Here is a 20,322-nt window from a genome sequence, read left to right as displayed (position 1 = left end):
GCTGTCGGGTTTTATATAGCCTTCGAATATTTGTAATCATTTATCACGTTTTATTTTTGAACACGCTTATGTCACTTCGTAATATTATGACTACTTGTACTGCTCTCTATTGATAAATATACTGTGTGATGCAATTCATAAAAAATTATGAACACTTATAGGATGAATATCTGCCATTCAGTCAATTGAAAGGTGACTAAAAGGTAACTGAAATGTTACTGAATGGCGTATTTGTGCAATTCAGTCACTTTTACAGACCATTCAGTTATCATTCAGTTGACTTAATGGCAGAGATTCATCCTGTTTCCCCACACTCTCCCGTTGGTGAGACGCAACCTAAATATTAAACAAAAATTAGTGAAATCCGAAACTAAGGTGAAGGTATAGAGATTTACACGATCTGTCATGAATACAACATAGGTGATGCCATTGAGTATTCTGTACGAGAAAACATGTTACCTTTAATTTCCTTTTCTTGGGACCTTTTTTTACCGACATATATACGAATTATACCATCGCTTTAAACCTGTAAAATTAGACGATCTGCAAAAACTGATTCTTTGATCCTAAATACCATTGAATTATAAGTCAAAAGTTTGGTTATATTATTTAGAAAAATAATGATTGTCTTCATTCCAATCTTTATCTATTTGATAGAGACATGGCAATAAAAAGTTCATTTTTTTTTCTTAAAATATAAAAGTTAAAATAATATAATGACACTATACTTATAGAAAAAATATTCAAACCCCCGAATATAGAAAAAATAATTATTTTTTTTTAGAAAAGAATCATAACAATAATTTTTAATACACTGCACATCAATAAATTGATATTATTGAAATGAATTTTTGAAATTTCATGTTTTGTCTTTGTATTTGATATGATTAATTCTTAATCAGAGGCTAACATCCATTTCATTTACCATCAAATCAAAGCAAGATTACTCAATACATTTTTGCTACAGTCTCTTAGTATTGAAACAAACAGTTATATATTGCAATAAAAGAGATAACTAGTACCAATGAATTTTAATCATTCATCGATTAACATGACAGTATATCTATTAATACACTAAGACACAATGACAATCAACTGAGACTTATCCAATTCTGTTATATTCTCTTTTTTGTTTGCGATTTCGTCGCACGGCGATGGCTATACCAATGATCACGCATACAGCAGTCGTCAAACCAACGGACAAACCTGCAATGGCGCCTTTTGACATTCCTGACTCTTCGCTAAGTTTGACCACATGATTATCGGTGAATGCCTTCATTAAAGTTTCCATTTCTTTTGGTGCCGAGTTTAGTGTTGTCCATGTTGACTCTTCAGGTGTTTTACCTTTCATTTCAGGATCAACAAGTTGAACCCAGCTCTCTGAGTTATGGGAGATAATGAAATGACCCGGCTCTCTTATACTTTATGCTGGGACGTCAGAAAATGGAGGTATATGAACGGTTGGGAATTTTAAACCAGAGAGTAGACCAGTCCGCACGCAATACTGAATTTTGTTGGCAACTGTAGAATCCGCCCAAAGGCACCGCAAACTTTGCACCAAGTTCGTAGTCATCACTTATGCAAATTCTGACATTGGAAGCAATCAGCAAAGAATTAAAATACTGCGGACATGATTTTGATTGCGTGACAAAGTTATTGGTTCTGTCCGAATACAGTTCCCCAAACAGATATCCACTATCCTTATGCACTTCAGAGTTTGGCTTTGCTCCACACCAGTACGATGTGTACGTTGCTGAAGCATAAAATGGTAGATCATGACAACATTTGAAGAAGATCCAGCATCTGTGACATTGGTGCTGTTGCTGAGCTTTATGCGTTGTTCCTTTGTAATGAAGAACATTTTCAAATCCGTCTGGGCACGAAAAATTCTGTGTTTGCGGATTCTTGGTCGCAAGTTTGTCACACAAGTTTTCATCATTGAAAAGTTTACCTTGGAAGAGGCACTCTTGATAAACTCCCCCAAAGCTCAGATTAGTGAGTGGCACATGGCATGAACCGTCGTCCAAATTTGAGATTTTACTAAAGTTAAGTGCATCAGGGTTCGTACATCCTGGATACGTGTTGTGTTTAAAATAGGACGAGATCGCCTGTCGAACACTCTGAACCACCTCTTCTACCAGACTCTCAGATAGATCAGGTAATGCTGTCGTGGATATAACGTAGTCAAGTGGAAACCCATTCCTGTCAACAGCAACCAAATCATTCCCAATAGTAGTTGTCCATTTGCTGAGCGTGAAATTTTCCGGATTCATTGGTGGTCCACCATAGGTTCTAATGTCCGAATTCTTGACACTTTTCATGTACTTCTTAAGTTCCGTTTTTGTGTTTGAATATTGATCTTTGATGCTTGCGTTTGCTAGTCCGGGAAGGGAAACACTGGCTGAATAACCTATTTTGACCTTGTTTGTTGTGGTATCTTCAAGTAATGAAGAGTCGACTTGATCCACTTTGACAATGGAAGCCCCGGCGTCGACACTGGTTAGAACGTTTGTACCGAAATCACGCACCAGCAGTTCGCTCTCGTACTTAGTGGACAGCTTCCGGTTTTGTTGAATTTGTCCAGCGATTCTCAGAAGACGATTGCGGAAAGACTGGTCAAGCTGTACGTCTGGAAGAACTTTCGCTGTGTATCGGACAAACCTCGCCTGAACTTTGGTAGTAAACGGTTTATCTTCCAACTGGTGCTTTTTGATGTGTTCATATTCGGCGGAGAAACTTGCAGCAATTTTCACACCTTTGATCGTCGCCGAAGCTCCGTTGTTGACAGAAAACGCCGTATCCGATTCATACTGAGACCAGTGGTCATAGAGCTTGGAAAAAACGTTCATTTGACTCGTTTTGACTGGAATGGTGACGACCCCGTCGGGAAGAAGATACCGCCTGTCCTCTGTTGTCTTGCATTTTGAATAATTGAAATTCACGACAACGCCCCGGTTTTCGTTGACAAGGTTATCCCAACCAAATCCGGGCAGAACTTCAAACATAAAAGGCTTTTCTCCTTTCCCATCATAGCAGGCTCGAGGATCCCCAGTGGTAAAGTTCGAGGCGTCCACGGTCCATAGTGAAATAGCCAAACAATCCAGAAAAGGCGAGAACATTTCCGCTCTTTTGTCTGCACACACATGAGCCGATTGGGCCAGTGTAAAGTATATAAAGTACATCGATTAACGAGGAAGTAAATACTGAGGTCCAGGAATAAATAGGAAATATCATATTTAATGAATAAATAGGGAACTATTTAAAATTTGATTCAGAATTTATTAATGAGGAAATAGTTAAATTTCATTAGAAGTTTAGTTAATATACGATCTATATTTATTATGTTGATATAGTTTGTAAATATGCAAACAACTGTGCTGAGTGAATCATGCTTGTACAACTAATCGTCCCTTAAGGCTCACGCTAAGATGTCCCGGAAGTAGTTTCAAATACACTCTGAATGACTTCTGCCAAAGTCCAAATACATGTTAGTATGCATGTTTAAGATGCATAGGTCTAATAAAATCTGTTATTCTCTAGTATCACATTTAGTCAATGCTAGCCTAATTTGTATGATGCTTTCTCATTTTGATGAAACCTAACATTTATTCGAAATCCTTACGACTACGTACGGGTATCAAATGTAATATATATTTCCCCAATAGAAGTTCTTTTCGTGTAGTTTAACGTGAATTACATTGTAAGTTGCGGTTAGCCCGATGGATGCCACTCAGCTTTCTACTAAAATACTACCCAACTTTAAATCTTGTATTTGATTTGTATTGTAAATTGTAATGTATAATGTCTTAAAATTCATGTGGTGAATTTTTGGGAAAGCTCAAGTTTATGCTGAATATAAACTCCAAAACGAAACAAAAGCTATTGAAGGAATAAGGAATCATTCTTTGTGTATTATGAGGGGATAATTTCGGTCGGGGCCGAAGGGCTTTATGATAGATTTGACCACGCTCCGACTGATATTATCACCTCATAATATTCAAAGAATGATTCCTTATTACCTATACTTATATGCACTTTAAAACAACCTCATTTAACAACCACTATCATTTTAAGTAGAACATGCTATGTATTACTACGAGGCGCAGCCAATAAGGTTTTTCGGTTATGCTTAAAGACACGCCCATTTTGTGTCACTTAGGGTTCAAAATTGATTCGCAATGTTATCACAGACACAGACAGTTGAAAATGTAAATATATATAGTTAAGTTTACGAATCTTTGATTTTAAACTTTTAATGTAACATATAGATAGTCATTATCAAAAAATAAGCAAACTGACGAGTAAACAGTTCAAAATATTCAAAATTTGGTCGAATTATTATAATACATGTTACATACAATGTTATATTGAAATCACAGCTTTGTTGGAATTAAGAGTTAAAAATAAGAGGTGTCTCTCTGCATTACGCCTCTGTTTCCAGGGGAATTAATCAATTACAGAATCATTTTATGTATATCGACAAAACTTTTTAATGCCAGTTATTCCAGGTCTCGCTGTATTTACTATCGTTTGCCTATAATAAGAAAAGTATTTACTTTTAATCATGCAAAATAATTAAAAAAGATGACTTATAAAATCAATGGTATATGCATATTTATTTATACTACACATAAAAATTTACAAGAGTAATAATTGTGATGTAATAAGGGTAAAACAAAGAAGTCAAGAACAAACTAACCAAAAGTCCTCATTCCGATGACCGGAGGAAGTATGGTGGACCAGCGTCACTTTAGTCCGGCAAGACTTGGTTTTCATTAGTCGGAGAACTGAAAGCGGGGATGGAGACGACAGGGGTGGGTATGATGGTCCATCAGATTGCGTGCGTAGTAACGACGGCCCTGACCGCTGTGGTGATATAACTGGAGGTGGTTCCGGCGCCGATGGTGTGGATGCCGGTGAGGTAGTGGGCTGGGCTGAGACTGATGGTGGTGTCTCTTGCTGTGGCAAAACTGTCGGTGGTTCTGCCAATGTGACTGGCTCTGATGCTGTCTGTAGCGGCAAGAATTGTCCCAGGGGAACCAATGGGTTTGCTATAACAAAGAGAAGGATGCAAAGTTCATTAAAATTATGATTTGAAATTAAATCTTAAACATTGATAACTACCTAAAGATGATTTACATTAAACTCTATTAATTCTATAATTCTTGCCCATCAGATTTGCTGACAAATACTCGTATGCCACCTTTAGGGAAATAAAACGCCAAATGAATTAAATGCTCAGTTTTAAATTAATGACGTCCCAATAGCAACAATGAAATGACGTTATCAAAGTCAGCCTTGATTTTGAGGTCACCTGAGTCACTAAGGTGACTTATAGCATGGTCTTCCTCAGTTGTCGTCCCTCATGATTTAACAATTTTATATTTTTTACTTAATATACTCTTAAAAACAACAGAGCCAATTAAAAGCATTTTTGCTATGAATCCTCTCTTTGGCAAGAGATGTCTTAATTGTGAAATTCATGACTCTACGCCTCAGGACCGTCATAGGCAAAGCCAAACATGCAAAAAAACCTAAATTTTCAAAATTTTTCTCTATTACCATAAACGTTGAGAAAAAAAATACTGTAAATGCATGGTAATGAAGTTGTTGAAGTCCTCTACCTGAATTGTTAAAATCATGACCCCAGGGACAAGGGCTCAGGCCCCAGGGTGGACTATCACAGTCGTAGGAGATAAAGTCATGCATTGTTATAATGTCCTGATGCTAAATTATGAAATTCACTGCCCAGACCTCGGCTATTTATTTTGGGGCGGGGGGATAATTATGGCAGGTCATATATTGAACATGTATTTTTACTTAAGGTAATTGCTGTGTGTTATCCATTAACAATTTAAACTTCTTGAAATTCATCTAACTCATCTTGAAAACTAAATGGTAAATTGGCACTTGGCAATGATGAATTTAATATTATTTATAAATAATCCTGTGCATTGTAACGGCCTGCGTGTCTTTTATTACAAAAGTTTCCAATTTTTGACCCCTGAAGGTAACGTATATACAATCCAAGATTAATCCTCCTGTCCTTCCATTCATTTTCATGAATGAATGTTTTTCAAGCATCGAATAATAATAGCGGGATAAGAGTCAGAGGAGTCTCAGATTGTGGTTTAGACTTCAAAATGAAACTTGAAAATGCAAACACGAAACTCTCTGACATGTCAATCTAAAGGCTATGGTAATCAGGTGAGCACCGAGGCCTGTGGGCCTCTTGTTCTATAATGGCGGAGCAAATCATAACTTGTTGGTTTTTTTTTGATTTAGAAAGAAAGAAAGTTTTTGTAATCTGGTTAGTTTTATCTTTTATCATCGCAGTCATGAAATTTTTGTAATCAATTATTATTCGCGACGACTTTTTTTTCGCGATATCCACGCAATGAACTGGTTCTCGGCGACTAATTTTCGCGACGAAGCATTATCAACACTTGTTTGTTTATTACAACAATATGGCAAATACTGGTCCGCGGAAACAAATATTTGCAACAATGTTGCTCTCGCGAACCTCGCGAAAATTTCTCGCACGCGAACAAAGTTAGTTAACAGTATGTTGCACAGGAGCATTTCTATTTTTTTTTCGATTGAATAAATCTAGCATATTTAAATTTGAAGGGAGTGATAGAGGGTAAATGAACGATAGTGAAATTGCAGAAAATTTTGAGTGGTTGCAATGTATCGTTCATTTATAATCAATGAGTATTTTCGTATTAGATTAGAGACATCTGTTACACCGAGATCAAACCTTGACTCTAAGATTTATAGATTAACATACCGGAAAGGTATGGATACTATACTATCGGAAAAAGAAACCGTGTATTATTTAATATATGAAAAAACATTTAAAAATTACAATGAACAAATTTTATTTCTTGTAATACTGTTAAAACATGTATTCGTAACAACATCTCATAACACATTAATGTCAACGTCGAATAACGTCAATTGCAGCACACTCGAAAGTCACTGTTATTTGAAACTGAATTAACAAAATTAAAAACGCGTGTGACCACCATTTGCGTTCACGCATGCTTGACAGCGACGCCTCATTGATGCCACTAAAGTGTTCAGAAATGCTTGAGAGATGTTGTTCCAGATGTTGGTTAAAGCCTGGCCTAAATCAGCCAATGTCACTGGCTGATTTTGGTAAACGGCGTAAACGTCTTTCCATTTCATCCCAGACGTGCTCGATCGGCGACAAATTGGGGGAAACAGCTGACCAAGGCAAGCCATCGACATTCTGTTGAACAAACAAGTCCCTGACTACACGTGCAACGTGTGGCCTTGCGTTGTCTTGCAGAGTGATGTGATTTTGATGTCTCTGTATGAAGGGTATCACATGACGCTGAATAATTTCATCTCGATAGCGTACGCCGGTGAGATTTCCATTGACAATTTGTAGAGGGGTCCTTCCACGAGCTGATATTCCACCCCACACCATAACGCTACCTCCACCAAATTGTCGACGTTGCACAACACAAGCGTCCTGGTAAAGCTCCTCAACGCGACGATACACCCTACAACGGCCGTCTCTGCTATCCAAATGAAATCTGGATTCATCAGTGAACAGAATATTGGGCCAGTCCTGTATTCTGAATCGCAGATGTCGTGTGCACCACGCTTGTCTGGCGATACGATGACGTTGAAGCAGTGCTGTGCGCACCGCTGGACGTCTTGGTCTGATGTTTTGCTCGCGCAGACGATTAGGCACAGTTCTTGGACTAAATGGTCGAAGCCCTGGAATACTACGGGCAGTCAAACTTGCTGTCTGGAAACGATTTCTCAGATGCACAAGTCTAATGTGGTTGTCCTGTTGACGTGACGTCACACGAGGTCGCCCAGAGCGCGGTCGATCCTGAGTGTTGCCAGATTGTTGAAAACGTCTCCATAATGACTGGATCGTGTTCCGATGAACTCTAAAGTGTATTGCTACAGTATTTTGTGCCATTCTACATGTAGCTTGCAGCATCCCAACAGCACGATTACGTTGGTTTCGTTGAGTCGTGGCATGACATAGGGGTAAATTTTGTTGAAACTAAAGTGATTTCCTTAACAAAAAAAGTTTAAACAAATCCTTTACAGTTCTTATTCCAAACAGTATTGGCCCGTAAAACTCGTGCGTACAAATTCTTCAATAAACAACAGGTGCTCACTAACCATGAAAAAGTCCGTGCACCCGGACGGTTACCATCCGATATTGTCAAAAACATTACCATTATCGATTGTTTAAATTTTATAAATACAAACAATAGATATAGAAAAATTATACTAAATTTTAAAATGCACAGTTTTTCCGCTAGTAAAAACACACAGGAAATAGACATGAAACCGAAAATCAAAATATAGCAGAAATCAACGAATCTTGACCGTAAAATGCATCCAACGTTGAACTATAAAGAAACTATGGCGTATTTCACTTGAACTGGACAATCAAAAATTACAAAAATGTTATATACGACTAATACGAGTACTGTTTACAGGAAAATATTAAGCCAAATTATTTTCGCTCCTTTCTCCCTCGTTGTCGTTAGAATGGCGAATTCAAAAAACATTTTTTTTAATATTAATAAATATACAAAAATTTAATGATACTTGATGGCACCAGGTTTCACTGAGAGGCGGCTTGCTCACGATATATATATATTTACATTTCCTTGCGTTGCTATGAAGCAGATGGGAAACTAAATATTTATGTAATGAACCAATGCATATTTCTATTTTTCTCTTTTTAATCATTTAGATTCATTTCAGTTGAACACATCAATCTTTACAAAAGTATATATTTTAAAAGTTTTTATAGAATATATGGAAAATGTGTCAAAATTCAATATTTGGTGAACCATTGGTTTATGCGTTTACCTTTTTTTTTAACCTACACTCATTTAGTTATCCTCATGTCATAATAATTAGCACCTCGATGCTAATAATTTTCGGCCTTTTTCTCTCTCTAAATTAATTAAATTAATTAGTAATACCCCCCCCCCAAAAAAAAAAACAAAAAACAAAAAAACAACCAAGCTCCGTTTTTATAAATTAAAAGAAAACAACCCTCTTTACCTGAAATACTTCCCTTTGTGGAGTTTATAGTATGATTTCTAAACATTCTCTCTCTATATGTACTCATGTTATTAGCACGGCGATCGATCGATACTGATTCCATTGTAAATTCTTTTATTGGCAGTTGAACAAAAAACAAAACATTGTGTTGCTGAGAAATCAGATTTTCAAAAGGGTGTCCAGGCAGCGCAGTGGACAATGTACTCGCTTGTCACCGCTGCGACCGAGCTCGATCCCCGTGATCGACAGTACTAGTAAAAGTAGTTTTATGTGACAGGGTATGGTGGTCGCCCGCTTGGACAGGTGGGTTTTCTCCGGACACTCCAGGTTCCTCCCACATCAATGACGCCCTCGCGCTAACATTCGTGACAACGAGAAATATTAATATAAGTTGTAGAACTTGTTTATCAATCGTTGTAAAATAAATAAAGTTCAGTTTCATTTTCCTGCATGCAGTTTTTCAAAAGACAGATAGACACGACTTTGAGAGAAATATATCCTCTCTTTAAAAACGCTAATGACGTCAACAATTTAAGCAGACCACATTTAGATGATATCTTTACAAACACTCCTAAATTACTTTAAGACTCCTCTCAGAAAACATTTTGGACATTAAAAATAAATCATAATCATTATAAAAAACTAAAGAAAACAAAGAATAAGGGTGACGTTGAAAATTTGAAAGGATTTTTTAAGAAGGTACTGCATGTAGAATACCGGGTTGCCAAGTCATGTTTAACTTAACATTCTTTGTTCAAATTTCCTGTGATAGCTAAAACTCTTTATAAAAATCATACAAAATCAATATATATAAGAAAATGAACCATAACGTTAACATTATCGCCTATGGAAAATGCATATACCCATATTGAGCTCCATGCTGGTAAGGCATATTTCTTGTTTATTATGATATGCTGCAACAGTATTCTTCTGACAATGCCGGCGCCTGACAGGAACAACTTATATATTTTGGGGCAGAATAAATGAAAACACACCTTCAGGCAATGTATAAGAGATCAAGTTATAAACACTATTATCTAAACAGTAACTACTTATACTTGCTATATGTACTGAATGCAAATTTAAATTATCGCGCCATATGACTTACTTGATGATGTCACAAAACGGCAGCCTACATGCACTAAGTGTTGAAGCCATGATATTTACATGTATCATCACTGAAACTAATGTAAGTATATTTTCATGCTGAATGACATTGCAGACAATAGGTTCTTTTATCAATAATATAAAAGAGTTTTCAGGAAATATTGCCGACTTATAGTTGATATTAAGAGAGAAACATATGACATTATAAAAGAGAGATTTAAAAAAAACCATGGGACCACCACGGTGTAATAGTCCAATCCACACTTTGCAAAAGTTGTTCCCCTTTGCGGAGTCAACCCAAAGGTCAAAAGGGAAAAACAACTTTAGGCCTACCCTTCTTTATACAACCAAATATTTGTGAAGAAATCTCTTGGAATTTGATTTATTCCTTCGAAGTGTTGGTTGCCACAACTTGTATTCACTAATACATGTATGTACAGTGTATATGTAAGTTGTAAAGCTTTTTAGTCAATCGTTTAACATTTCAAATTAATTAAATTCAGTTTTTAATGCATTCTAGACCTTTGGGCGATGCAGCTTAGGATTTCTAATCGTGCTTAAAACCATAACTACTTGAAATCAACGAGTAGGATAAATAGAATATGTTTTATTAATTAATGGGGACTCTTCACATCAGAAACATAAGAAATTTTGACCAGCAAAAAAGGGGGATATAATTACGGTTATGTCTAACATTGCGAAAAAAAGAGAAAAAAAAAGAAGAGAAAGCCCACCCCACCCACCCAGCGCCCCAGTCCCGACTATATTTACTTTTATTTTAAATAAAAATAAAAAAAAGCGTTTGTTCTCCTTTGCCAAAAAGGGTTATCTCCCGCGTCATTGTTCTACATCTATTCAGAACCCCTCTTATTTAAGCGAAGACTGTAGTGGTTCCAGTGTAGGATAAGAGAGTTCCGAAATGTAAGTCTCTATGACGCATCCATGGTGACGTCACAATCACCAATTTTATAAACACACAATGGTAGGTATTTTATACTTTTCCTTGTTTCGAAGCATATTGTTAAATAAGGATCGGTTTACATTAATTAAGCACTACTCATTAAGAACCAGTGAAAATAAAAGACGTTTTACAGTCGACATTAATGTCAAAATCATTTTTCAGTGACGAGAAAAATATCCTGTTCCTATAATGATAAAAATCTTATAACTACGAGACCCTAACTGATTGTAATAAGGTGTTTTTCGAAGGATTTTTAAAATTGTTTGATGGCAAATGTAGCTAACAGCGCTGAATACCATGATGTTTTCTAGAGTTTGGGGTAAATTACCCCCCTCCCCATCCCGAACTGTAAAACAATCGTAATGAGTATAGTTTATATGGCTTTGTAAAGGTGTCGTTTTTTGTCGAGGTAAATTTACCTTAAGCAATTTCAACACAGTCATTATCTGTTTATTTTTATGGTTCGACTTTGTTAATGCGTGGTCTTGCGTCATAGTGATTTACCCTAAATAATTGCAACAGTCATTTTCTACATATTTTTATGGCATTGACTTTGCGAAGGTGTGGTCTTGTATTGGGTAAGTCCTTAACCCCCCCCCCCCCCCCCAAATAAAATAAAAAAAATTGCAATTGCACCACAGTCATTTTCTATTTAATTTTAAAGCTTCGAGATTGTAAAGATGTTGTCTAGTGATGGGATAAATTTACCCCCCCCCCCCCCTCCCCGAACTACAAAACAATAGTGATCTGTATACTTTTAAGGTTTCGACTTTGTAAAGGTGTTGTCTTGTGTCGGAGTAAATAATTAAATTTACTCCTAAGAATTGCAACACAGTCTTTATATATGTATATATTGCAAGTTTTACTTGTATATTCTCTTTACACCCTGTTCCAATTTAAATTTTATATATATTGAGATGCTTTCAGTTTGTTGGTTTTTGGGGTACATTTCCACTCAAAAGATTTTTTTTTATTTCTTATTACGTGTGTTATGCAGTAAATAAAGGTTAAAATGTCTTAATTTGCTTACATCTGTGTAATCGCTTTCATCGTTCAAAACAGAAAAATACCCAGATTTTCTGTTTTATTAAGAACGCGTTATATATAAAAATCGATGTAAATATTAATTACCAAAAAAAAAAAAAACCTTGCAAAAATAATTTATTATGAGAGACTTCTGGTTTTATTGGATTTGATCACGCCCCGACCGGAATTATCACCTCATAATGCTAAAAGAATGATTCCTTATTCCTTAATGAAACCAGCGTCATTTTTCACATGTTTTAATGCAACAAAAAATAGTTACGTCCTACCGAAAGTCGAAGCTCTTGTTAAGTGGTTCTAAAGTTGTATAGCACACCTGTCGATACTGATATTATGGATAAAAGTTATAATAATCAAAATACTTTAACCTTTTTAGAATTTTAAAATTTAACAATATTTAAATACAAAATATTTTTAAAAATTTTTGAAAGGTGAAAGAATAATAAAAGGGATGGGAACTTATAACTTACAGATCCTAATACTCAAACCCATTACGGTACGCTGTTTGGTGACAACTTTCCAGATATAAGGAATAAGGAATCATTCTTTGCTTATTATGAGATGATATATATATATATATATATATATATATATATATATATATATATATATATATATATATATATATATATATATATATATATCTGTATGAAGTAGTATATAAAAGAGGCGTATAAAAAGTTTGCATGGCTTTGAGATGAAGATATAAAAAAAACCCTGAACAAACTATAAAACAATTCAGATAGGATCAAGTAATCAATTTGATACTTAAATTCAAGTTATAACCACTGTCCAAAAATTATAAGTGATAAACTACACTACATTTGTTTACATGGAATACCGGTATGCTACATAAATGTACTTGTAATATCGCAGACTACTTCAAAAGGTGTGGTTTTTGGGAGTTAATTACCGTCTTCCTTGGAAGACAGTATAAAGAGTTCAAATAATTTACAGTCTCCGGGCTGTGCACTTCCTTTCCTTTGTGATTGGTAGAAAATACATGATGTGAAAATTAACATTTATTTCATTTGGTTAAATTACTGTTCGGCGCAAGGGAGATAATTTTCTGATGATCTTTTTCATGTACGACTTAACAAATTTCGTAGATTTCAAATCTTAAAAAGTGAGAAAACGAAAAAGCAATACAAAATTGCTATGAATGAAATTCAGCCTTTGGTTTTCAGGTCCAACTAGTTGAAAGTAACATTCTATAATATCTATTGAAATTATTTGTTTTTCTTTTAGCATTGATTATTCAAATATTTATACATTGTTTATTCAAATATTTATACAAAATAAAAAAAAATGATGCGGTATGCCTTATATCGGTAAAGTTATTTGCACCTTAGATAAATAAATGCAGTGGAATAACTTTGATTTTATAAAAATGATACGAGTCTTCGACCCTACCTAAGACCTCTTTTACCCTATAGTCGATCTCAACTTACAAGCTCGGGTACGCAGTTCTCAATTTTGGACACCAAGGCTTAAACGACACATGACATAAAATGTTCCACTCGCCATGCTATGTAGAGGAAGGTGACATTTATATAAAAAGAATTAAACTGTCTTTGATGACTAATTGCTGTTTAGGGTTTGTTCTAAAGACGGTAAGCTTTTAAAAAAAAGCTAAACTTGTTTTAATCAACTCTCCTATGCACCTACTCGGGCAAAGCGAAAGTGAAACAGTGTTTGGACCTAAGCACAAATCAATACCGCTGACAACACTTGGTTCTTGAAATTAATCGATTAATTCGATGCTATGTATTTTGAAGCATTGTTTTTCAAGAAAAAGTATTTATTAATACCATGGGAATAATAGTTTTAAATTGTACAAACAGTTTAGATATTTTTAAAGTCGTATATATTCCTACGCTAAAGTTCAATGTAGTCTCGTTCAACCAGACGCTTGGCTGTCTCCGTTAATATCCGACAAAACAGTCTCTCTTGCTTGTCGGAGACAAACGGAGACAGCCGAGCGTTTGGTTGAACAAGACAAGAGTTCAATCTTGCCTGGATCCATACAATTTCTCAGAAATACTCAATTACTGACACTACTTGCCATGCAAAATCACATATCGTTGATTTTGAATAAATGATAATCGATAAAATCAACTCCCGTCAGTACTTCAGTACTTTGATTTTAACGAGTGTGTGTTGTGGGCGAGTGGAATAGCGCTATACGTGGCAATGGAAATAATTAACCATTGAATCGTTATTTTTTGAAAGATGTGGTCTCATAACTGCAACGGTGTGTGTATACAAATTAAATAACGACAAATTGTTTGCACACACCGTATCAGCCATGAGACCACATCTTTAAAAAAAATAATGATTCAAATATTTTTTTGCTTGTCAAGATTTCTGATGATCAGTCTACCCCCCCCCCCCCCCAAAAAAAAAAAAAAAACAACTTTCAATTTGCTTTCGACGCCACTGTAACTGTTAAAGTATATTTACATCAATAAAAATATTGACCAGGCAGCGTAAGCATAATATCAGGTCGTGATCCGATTTGAGGTCGCGAGGAGAGTCCTCGAGAAAGACTGATGAAAAATTGAATCATTATGTATCATGCACACAAGATTTAGGGATTGGGTCTTTAGTGTTATGCGTAAATATCACTCAAGTAAATCAACGCAATTTAATAGGGGGGAAGTGAATGTAAATATAATTGCATTAATGTCACAAATAGGGTGGGGCGTCAAAATAAGAATCACAAACTATTGGCTTTATTGACCCAATATTTGGGTGTCCTGTGATGAAATCTTTTGGAATTTAATTTATTTCTTCAATATGTGTGTTGGGGCAATCAAAATAGAGAACGGAAACGTATTTTTAATTTCAAATGACAAAGTTATAAACCTTTAAACTACAAAGGCTACTGTAAGAAATCTAAAGGTTTTCATCCAAAGATGGCGGGCAGGAACATAACTTTTGTAAAGTGTGGATTTGTCTATTTTAGGAAAATAAAGTTTAACTGAAAAAAAAGATGACATTGTAGTTTTTTAAAAGCATACCAAAAAGGCCAAATATCTATATTCAATTTAAAAAATTTAAGACATAATGACGTAATTCCTTGTGTGGCGTAATTAATTGTGTGACGTCATAAAAGCTTTGTTTATAGAGTAACTACAGATATTCAGAAATGGTAAGAACTTTTTTCTTATGATCTGTTTTAATCATATATTGGGGTGCCACTTTCTAGTTAATGACATGTCTTGGCGAATAACATCTTAATTCCAATTTGTGGAGAGTGGGTGCGGAGGGGAGGGGAGTTACATAGTTATTCAACGGAAAATTTTATCTGATAATACATATAGGATACAATTTGTGAAAAACGTCGATGCAAGCCCGTATATAGCCTTATATGCATTATAAGCTTTATCAAATCAAAAACCGTGGTTTGCAGGGGGGGGGGGGGGGTCGGGAATGTTGCTCAAAGTACATTTTTTTTTTAAAATGTCAATGGAAACAAAGATATGTTTTGTGAAATTCTTTTAGAGAAACAACATCAAGTCAAATTAAAATTTATTTGTGGAATAGGCCATCACAGTATAAGGAAAGGAAATATATATAGGTGGATATACATTATTACATTAAAAGGTCTTGATAGTCCTCGCTATTTTAAGACTATTTTGGTCTCCTTAAGAAGAAGAGCAAAAAAAAAACCCAATGTAAAAGATAAGATATTTGACTTTTTCTTATAAAATAATGGTTTATAGCTTAAAAAATCTTGTACATCATGTATATTATGTATATTATGTATATACAATTTAAAGTAGATCTAATGGTTAGCTGACCACCAAGCCTCCTTAACATAATTTATGGCACAAACAAAGTGGCACAAACCCATTAGCTCACACCATCAGTCTTGACAAGTCATTTGGAATTGTTACATTATCTACCGTTATAAGAAGAACAGTTGTGTGCTTATGTGAACCCAATTTACAATTGTTAGGATGAACAAGTCAGTGAGAAAAGCAGAGAACCCGGCAACGGAGAAGCGACAAGCAAGGAGGAGGACAAGAGGGAAGACAATAGAGGCGTAGATGATAATAAAGATCATTGCAAGGAGGCAGTGATTGAGGAAGGTAAGAAGGCAGAACACACCATAAACGATGCGATAAAGAGCAATTAGACAATATGTTTCATCAATTCAAACTTTATGGTTCATGTCTTGATTAACAAATTTAAAATTTAAGTACATGTACATGTATAGTGGTTCTTTTGATCCTATATTTCATATCAATATGCCATAGGAGATGATCATGAACTCTCATCAGATGATAGTTACGTCACCTGTGTAGAAGTTCTAAGCGATGATGAGAGCAAAACAGGTAAGCTTTCATTAATAAAAGTTTGGTCTTCACTTTGCAATTAATAGTTGGGAATTTAAAAAAAAAACTTATTAACTATAATGTATATTTAGCAAAAGACAATGAAATCACTGGGGAGGAAAGTGCTGGCTCCACCGCTAGTTATGAGCTTGGTGAATCAAGCAATGAAGAGTGTGGAACCGGTGGTGAAAAGGGGGGTGAGGACGGAATACAACCGAAAGAAATGTCCGTAAAGGGAATTCTTGCAGTTAAACTAAAGACCGAAAAGAAGAATGTACAAAGCGATTTTCTCGAAGGACGACCTGAAAATATTGGTATGGTTACAAGGAACAAGATCGTTACCCTTAATGTCAGAGAGAAGGTAAGAATCGAGCAGCCATTATGATGAAAAAAGGCGAGTCTTCTTCTTAGGCTTCTTAGACTTCTTAGTACTAAACTATTCAACATAAATTCTTATTGTGAGTCTAAACTAGTAAAGATTTTATATTTTACTTGCTTTAAACTAATTCATGATATCCACCAAACCATACATATATACCATTGTCATATATAATATTTTGATACCGCAAAATATTGAATTCCGGTTCAAAATAGTATGCAAAATTCTGTACCTGCAATACATTGAACCCCCTGTAAAATATTAAACCGGGAGTTCAAAATATTATGGCAGCGAAATAATGAACGATTTTAGTTTATTTTTTGAAAGGGGGGAGGGGGCAACATATTCAAATCACTTTAATTTCAGAACAAATTAAGGGGCCTCGAAGGGCAACAGGAAGATTGTAAAATAAACACACATGGTACCCCAAAAAGACAATTCCCATACACACACCTCTATATCTTACCGATATTGATTGTAGTTCATTGCTCTGTATAGAAATTGACAAGTTTATCGATTGTTCGAAACTATCAGCGACCTTAGAAAAATCACGGTCTGTACGAAATAATTACGACTCAAATTCCCATAACATACGATTTGGCTGTTTCTTTTATATATTACGTACTGATGAACATTCATAATAGTTTAGTTGATTATACTTACTTTTTAAGATCAGTTTATTACTTTTTAAAAAGAAGGATGTCAATATAAAACAGGCAGGTACCATCGTTTTGGGGAGTTGGGAAGGGGGGGGGGGGCAGACTTATCGAGTAAAATTTAAAGCAAAAAAAGCGGAAAAACAAGGAAATTTACATTTTTCAAAAATCGTGATTTCAAATCCTTATCCGTGGGAGGGGCGGTTGCGCAGAGTGAATTGTTCCTGTATACATAACTTCAGTTTCTAATTTCAAGGCTAATTTCCTTGCTTTTAATTTAATTATTTACATGCCCACCAAAAATGGGGAGGGGGAGGGTAACTCTATGTTAGTTCACTTTTTTAAAAACTTTCAATCTTTTCTCCCATGACAAACAAAATTAGAAAATATTTGTTTGATATGTCACGACCATAATATATTGAACCCGGGGTGAGATATATATACAAAAATATAATGTTACACCGACACTACACATACACATATTTTTAATACGTTAGGTCAAAAACTTTAAGCTTTTTCGCTAAATCCAACTCTCCTTAAACACACTTGTCAAACTATGTAAAGGACTCAAAGAAAAACGAGCGATATGATGTTCCCCCAAAATCCTGCATGGTGGTCGAGTCTAAAAATAAAAAAGAAGAGCCAAAAACCGCCTCCCCCGGGAAAGAGCTCCTGGAAAATATACATGTAGAGACCGGCCTTCAAGAAGACATTGTAAGTATCGATAACAACAGTCATTTATTTTAACTGCCTTAACAAAATGTTTAAATCAATTAAATTCTTTTCATAATTCAGTTGACTGGTTTTTTTTTCGTTACAGAAATTCACACCAAAACGAGGCGACCAGCACAGGTCACATTTCCGACACCAGCAGACCGTGGGCCAGATAGCAGTATGTTGACTTTCGGTTTTCATTAAAAATATTGTCTGTTTTGTATAAATTGGATTACCGCGGAGTTTAAGGTGGCTGGATGGTCAACAGATTACCCATCAGATTTACCTCTAATTCCAAGCTGTGGTTTGTTTAGGCAAACTTATATTTGGAGAAAGAAAAAATCTATATATTTTACCTTTTAAATCTTGGCATTTTCCATATTTTTACATATACACTACGGCCAACGCGGTTGGCTGTAGTGTAGATCTTCTTAAAAGGAGATCAATACTGTATATAAATGGCCACAGCTACGGACTCTCTTAATACTCCAAAAAAGCAACGTTATCCTTAGGTAACTCTCAACATTTAACTTGTGCATCCTAATTTCCTGACCTAAGTATTTTTAAAATTATTACGTCTACATTTTAACATCTGAATCCACTGATGCCTATGCACAAATGCTAATAAAACCACGATGTTGATTAGTAAAAAAAATGAAATATTGGCTGAATGAAATAAAGAATGGTAAATTTCTGAAAAAAAATATCAAATCGCTTTCACCAAAAATTCTTTTAACAGGAAAACAGAGAGTGGCACCTAGATACGGATGATATCCGGTACGGGGTTCACAGAACCTACTCGGACCAACCCCCACAAGAAGAACCGGTATGTAAAAATTTTAAAGTAATGAAAAATTATATATATATATATATATATATATATATATATATATATATATATATATATATATATATATATATATATATATATATATATATATATCCCCCCCCCAACATGTAGCGATTTTGAAAAAGTGTAAACTGTTTTATGAGGTACTTAGCGGACAGGTGAAATGTATTGATATGATAAATCAATATACTAGTATACAAAAAGATATCCAGTCCATCCAACCAAAGTTCCCAATATATTTATTGGATTAGACTTGGTCTTCGTACCACATGACCAACCAGCTAATCCACTGATGCAAAGTGATACATGTATTAATAATTATGTCCCTGTTCCACAAAGAGAAAAAAAAACTATGTAAAAACCTCTCATATTTATAGATAAAATTAAAGAAATAGTCAGGAACACCTGACTCCAGCTGTTAATTATGTTTATGTATGGCGCCCCATTGTTGTGTTTTGTATATAGGGTTGCTGGACCATATGCAAGGTGTTGGGAATGGACCTGTGCTGTTGTTGCCTCTGCACGTCGCCTCCAGATCCATATTTTATAGAGGTATTTAATTTTACTTAGTATGTATGCAACAGCCATCTTTATAGTGATTTAAAAAAAAACAGATGCGGGGTACTATTACTAGTTGCATTTCTACTTTTTCAGGAGGTATATGATGATAAAGAGGCAACTTGGCAAGAGGAAAGGAGTGAAAATGGACAAATCAAACCAGATGGTAAAGACTTGGAGGATATCTCGTTCACTGCTAACTTAGTCGAGACTAAGCCAAAACGTGTTGGGGTACATCATTACTTCGCTATATATTCAATTCTATTATTCAAATTACTATAATAGTTTCACATCAATTTGGTATTATTATTCTAGTAATACACAGCGCACAGTTGGGGAGAATGGTTTTTGACATTTAGATTTTAACTTTTTTTTTTCAGAGGATGAAGAGAATCAGGCGCTTTTTTAAACGTCTCTTCTGCAGCACATCAGGGTAAAAAAATGTTTCTTAGCAAAGAAATCAAAGTACAATCATGAGCTCTGATAAGCTCAATCTTTATTACCATCACCATTGAAACTTTAATCTATAACCCCCCCCCCCCCAAAAAAAAAAAGTGAATTGTTTGCATTGCTAAAGGGAGATGCCTTAATCCTAGTCAATCACGCCCACTCAATGCTCATGGCAGGTTGAAGTCATA

At 35.1% G+C, this 20,322-nt stretch overlaps 1 protein-coding gene and 1 pseudogene across 1 annotated transcript; one reads left to right on the top strand and one right to left on the bottom strand.

The window, feature by feature from the left end:
- Positions 1-1,014: 1,014 nt before the first annotated feature.
- LOC109618703 (macrophage-expressed gene 1 protein-like) lies at positions 1,015-3,178 on the bottom strand (annotated as a pseudogene).
- Positions 3,179-10,186: 7,008 nt separating this feature from the next.
- Positions 10,187-20,121, top strand: LOC105335460 (uncharacterized). The gene is made up of 10 exons (XM_066082019.1): positions 10,187-10,261; positions 16,149-16,281; positions 16,450-16,527; positions 16,620-16,888; positions 18,127-18,276; positions 18,383-18,454; positions 19,016-19,102; positions 19,592-19,678; positions 19,781-19,915; positions 20,065-20,121. Exons 1-10 carry the CDS (start codon positions 10,187-10,189, stop codon positions 20,119-20,121), a joined length of 1,143 nt encoding a protein of 380 aa, XP_065938091.1.
- Positions 20,122-20,322: the final 201 nt, after the last annotated feature.

This window comes from Magallana gigas, chromosome 4 (genome assembly GCF_963853765.1).
Source record: "Magallana gigas chromosome 4, xbMagGiga1.1, whole genome shotgun sequence".
In the NCBI taxonomy this organism is placed as follows: Eukaryota; Metazoa; Mollusca; class Bivalvia; order Ostreida; family Ostreidae; genus Magallana; species Magallana gigas.
This window is presented reverse-complemented; position numbering and strand designations above follow the sequence as displayed.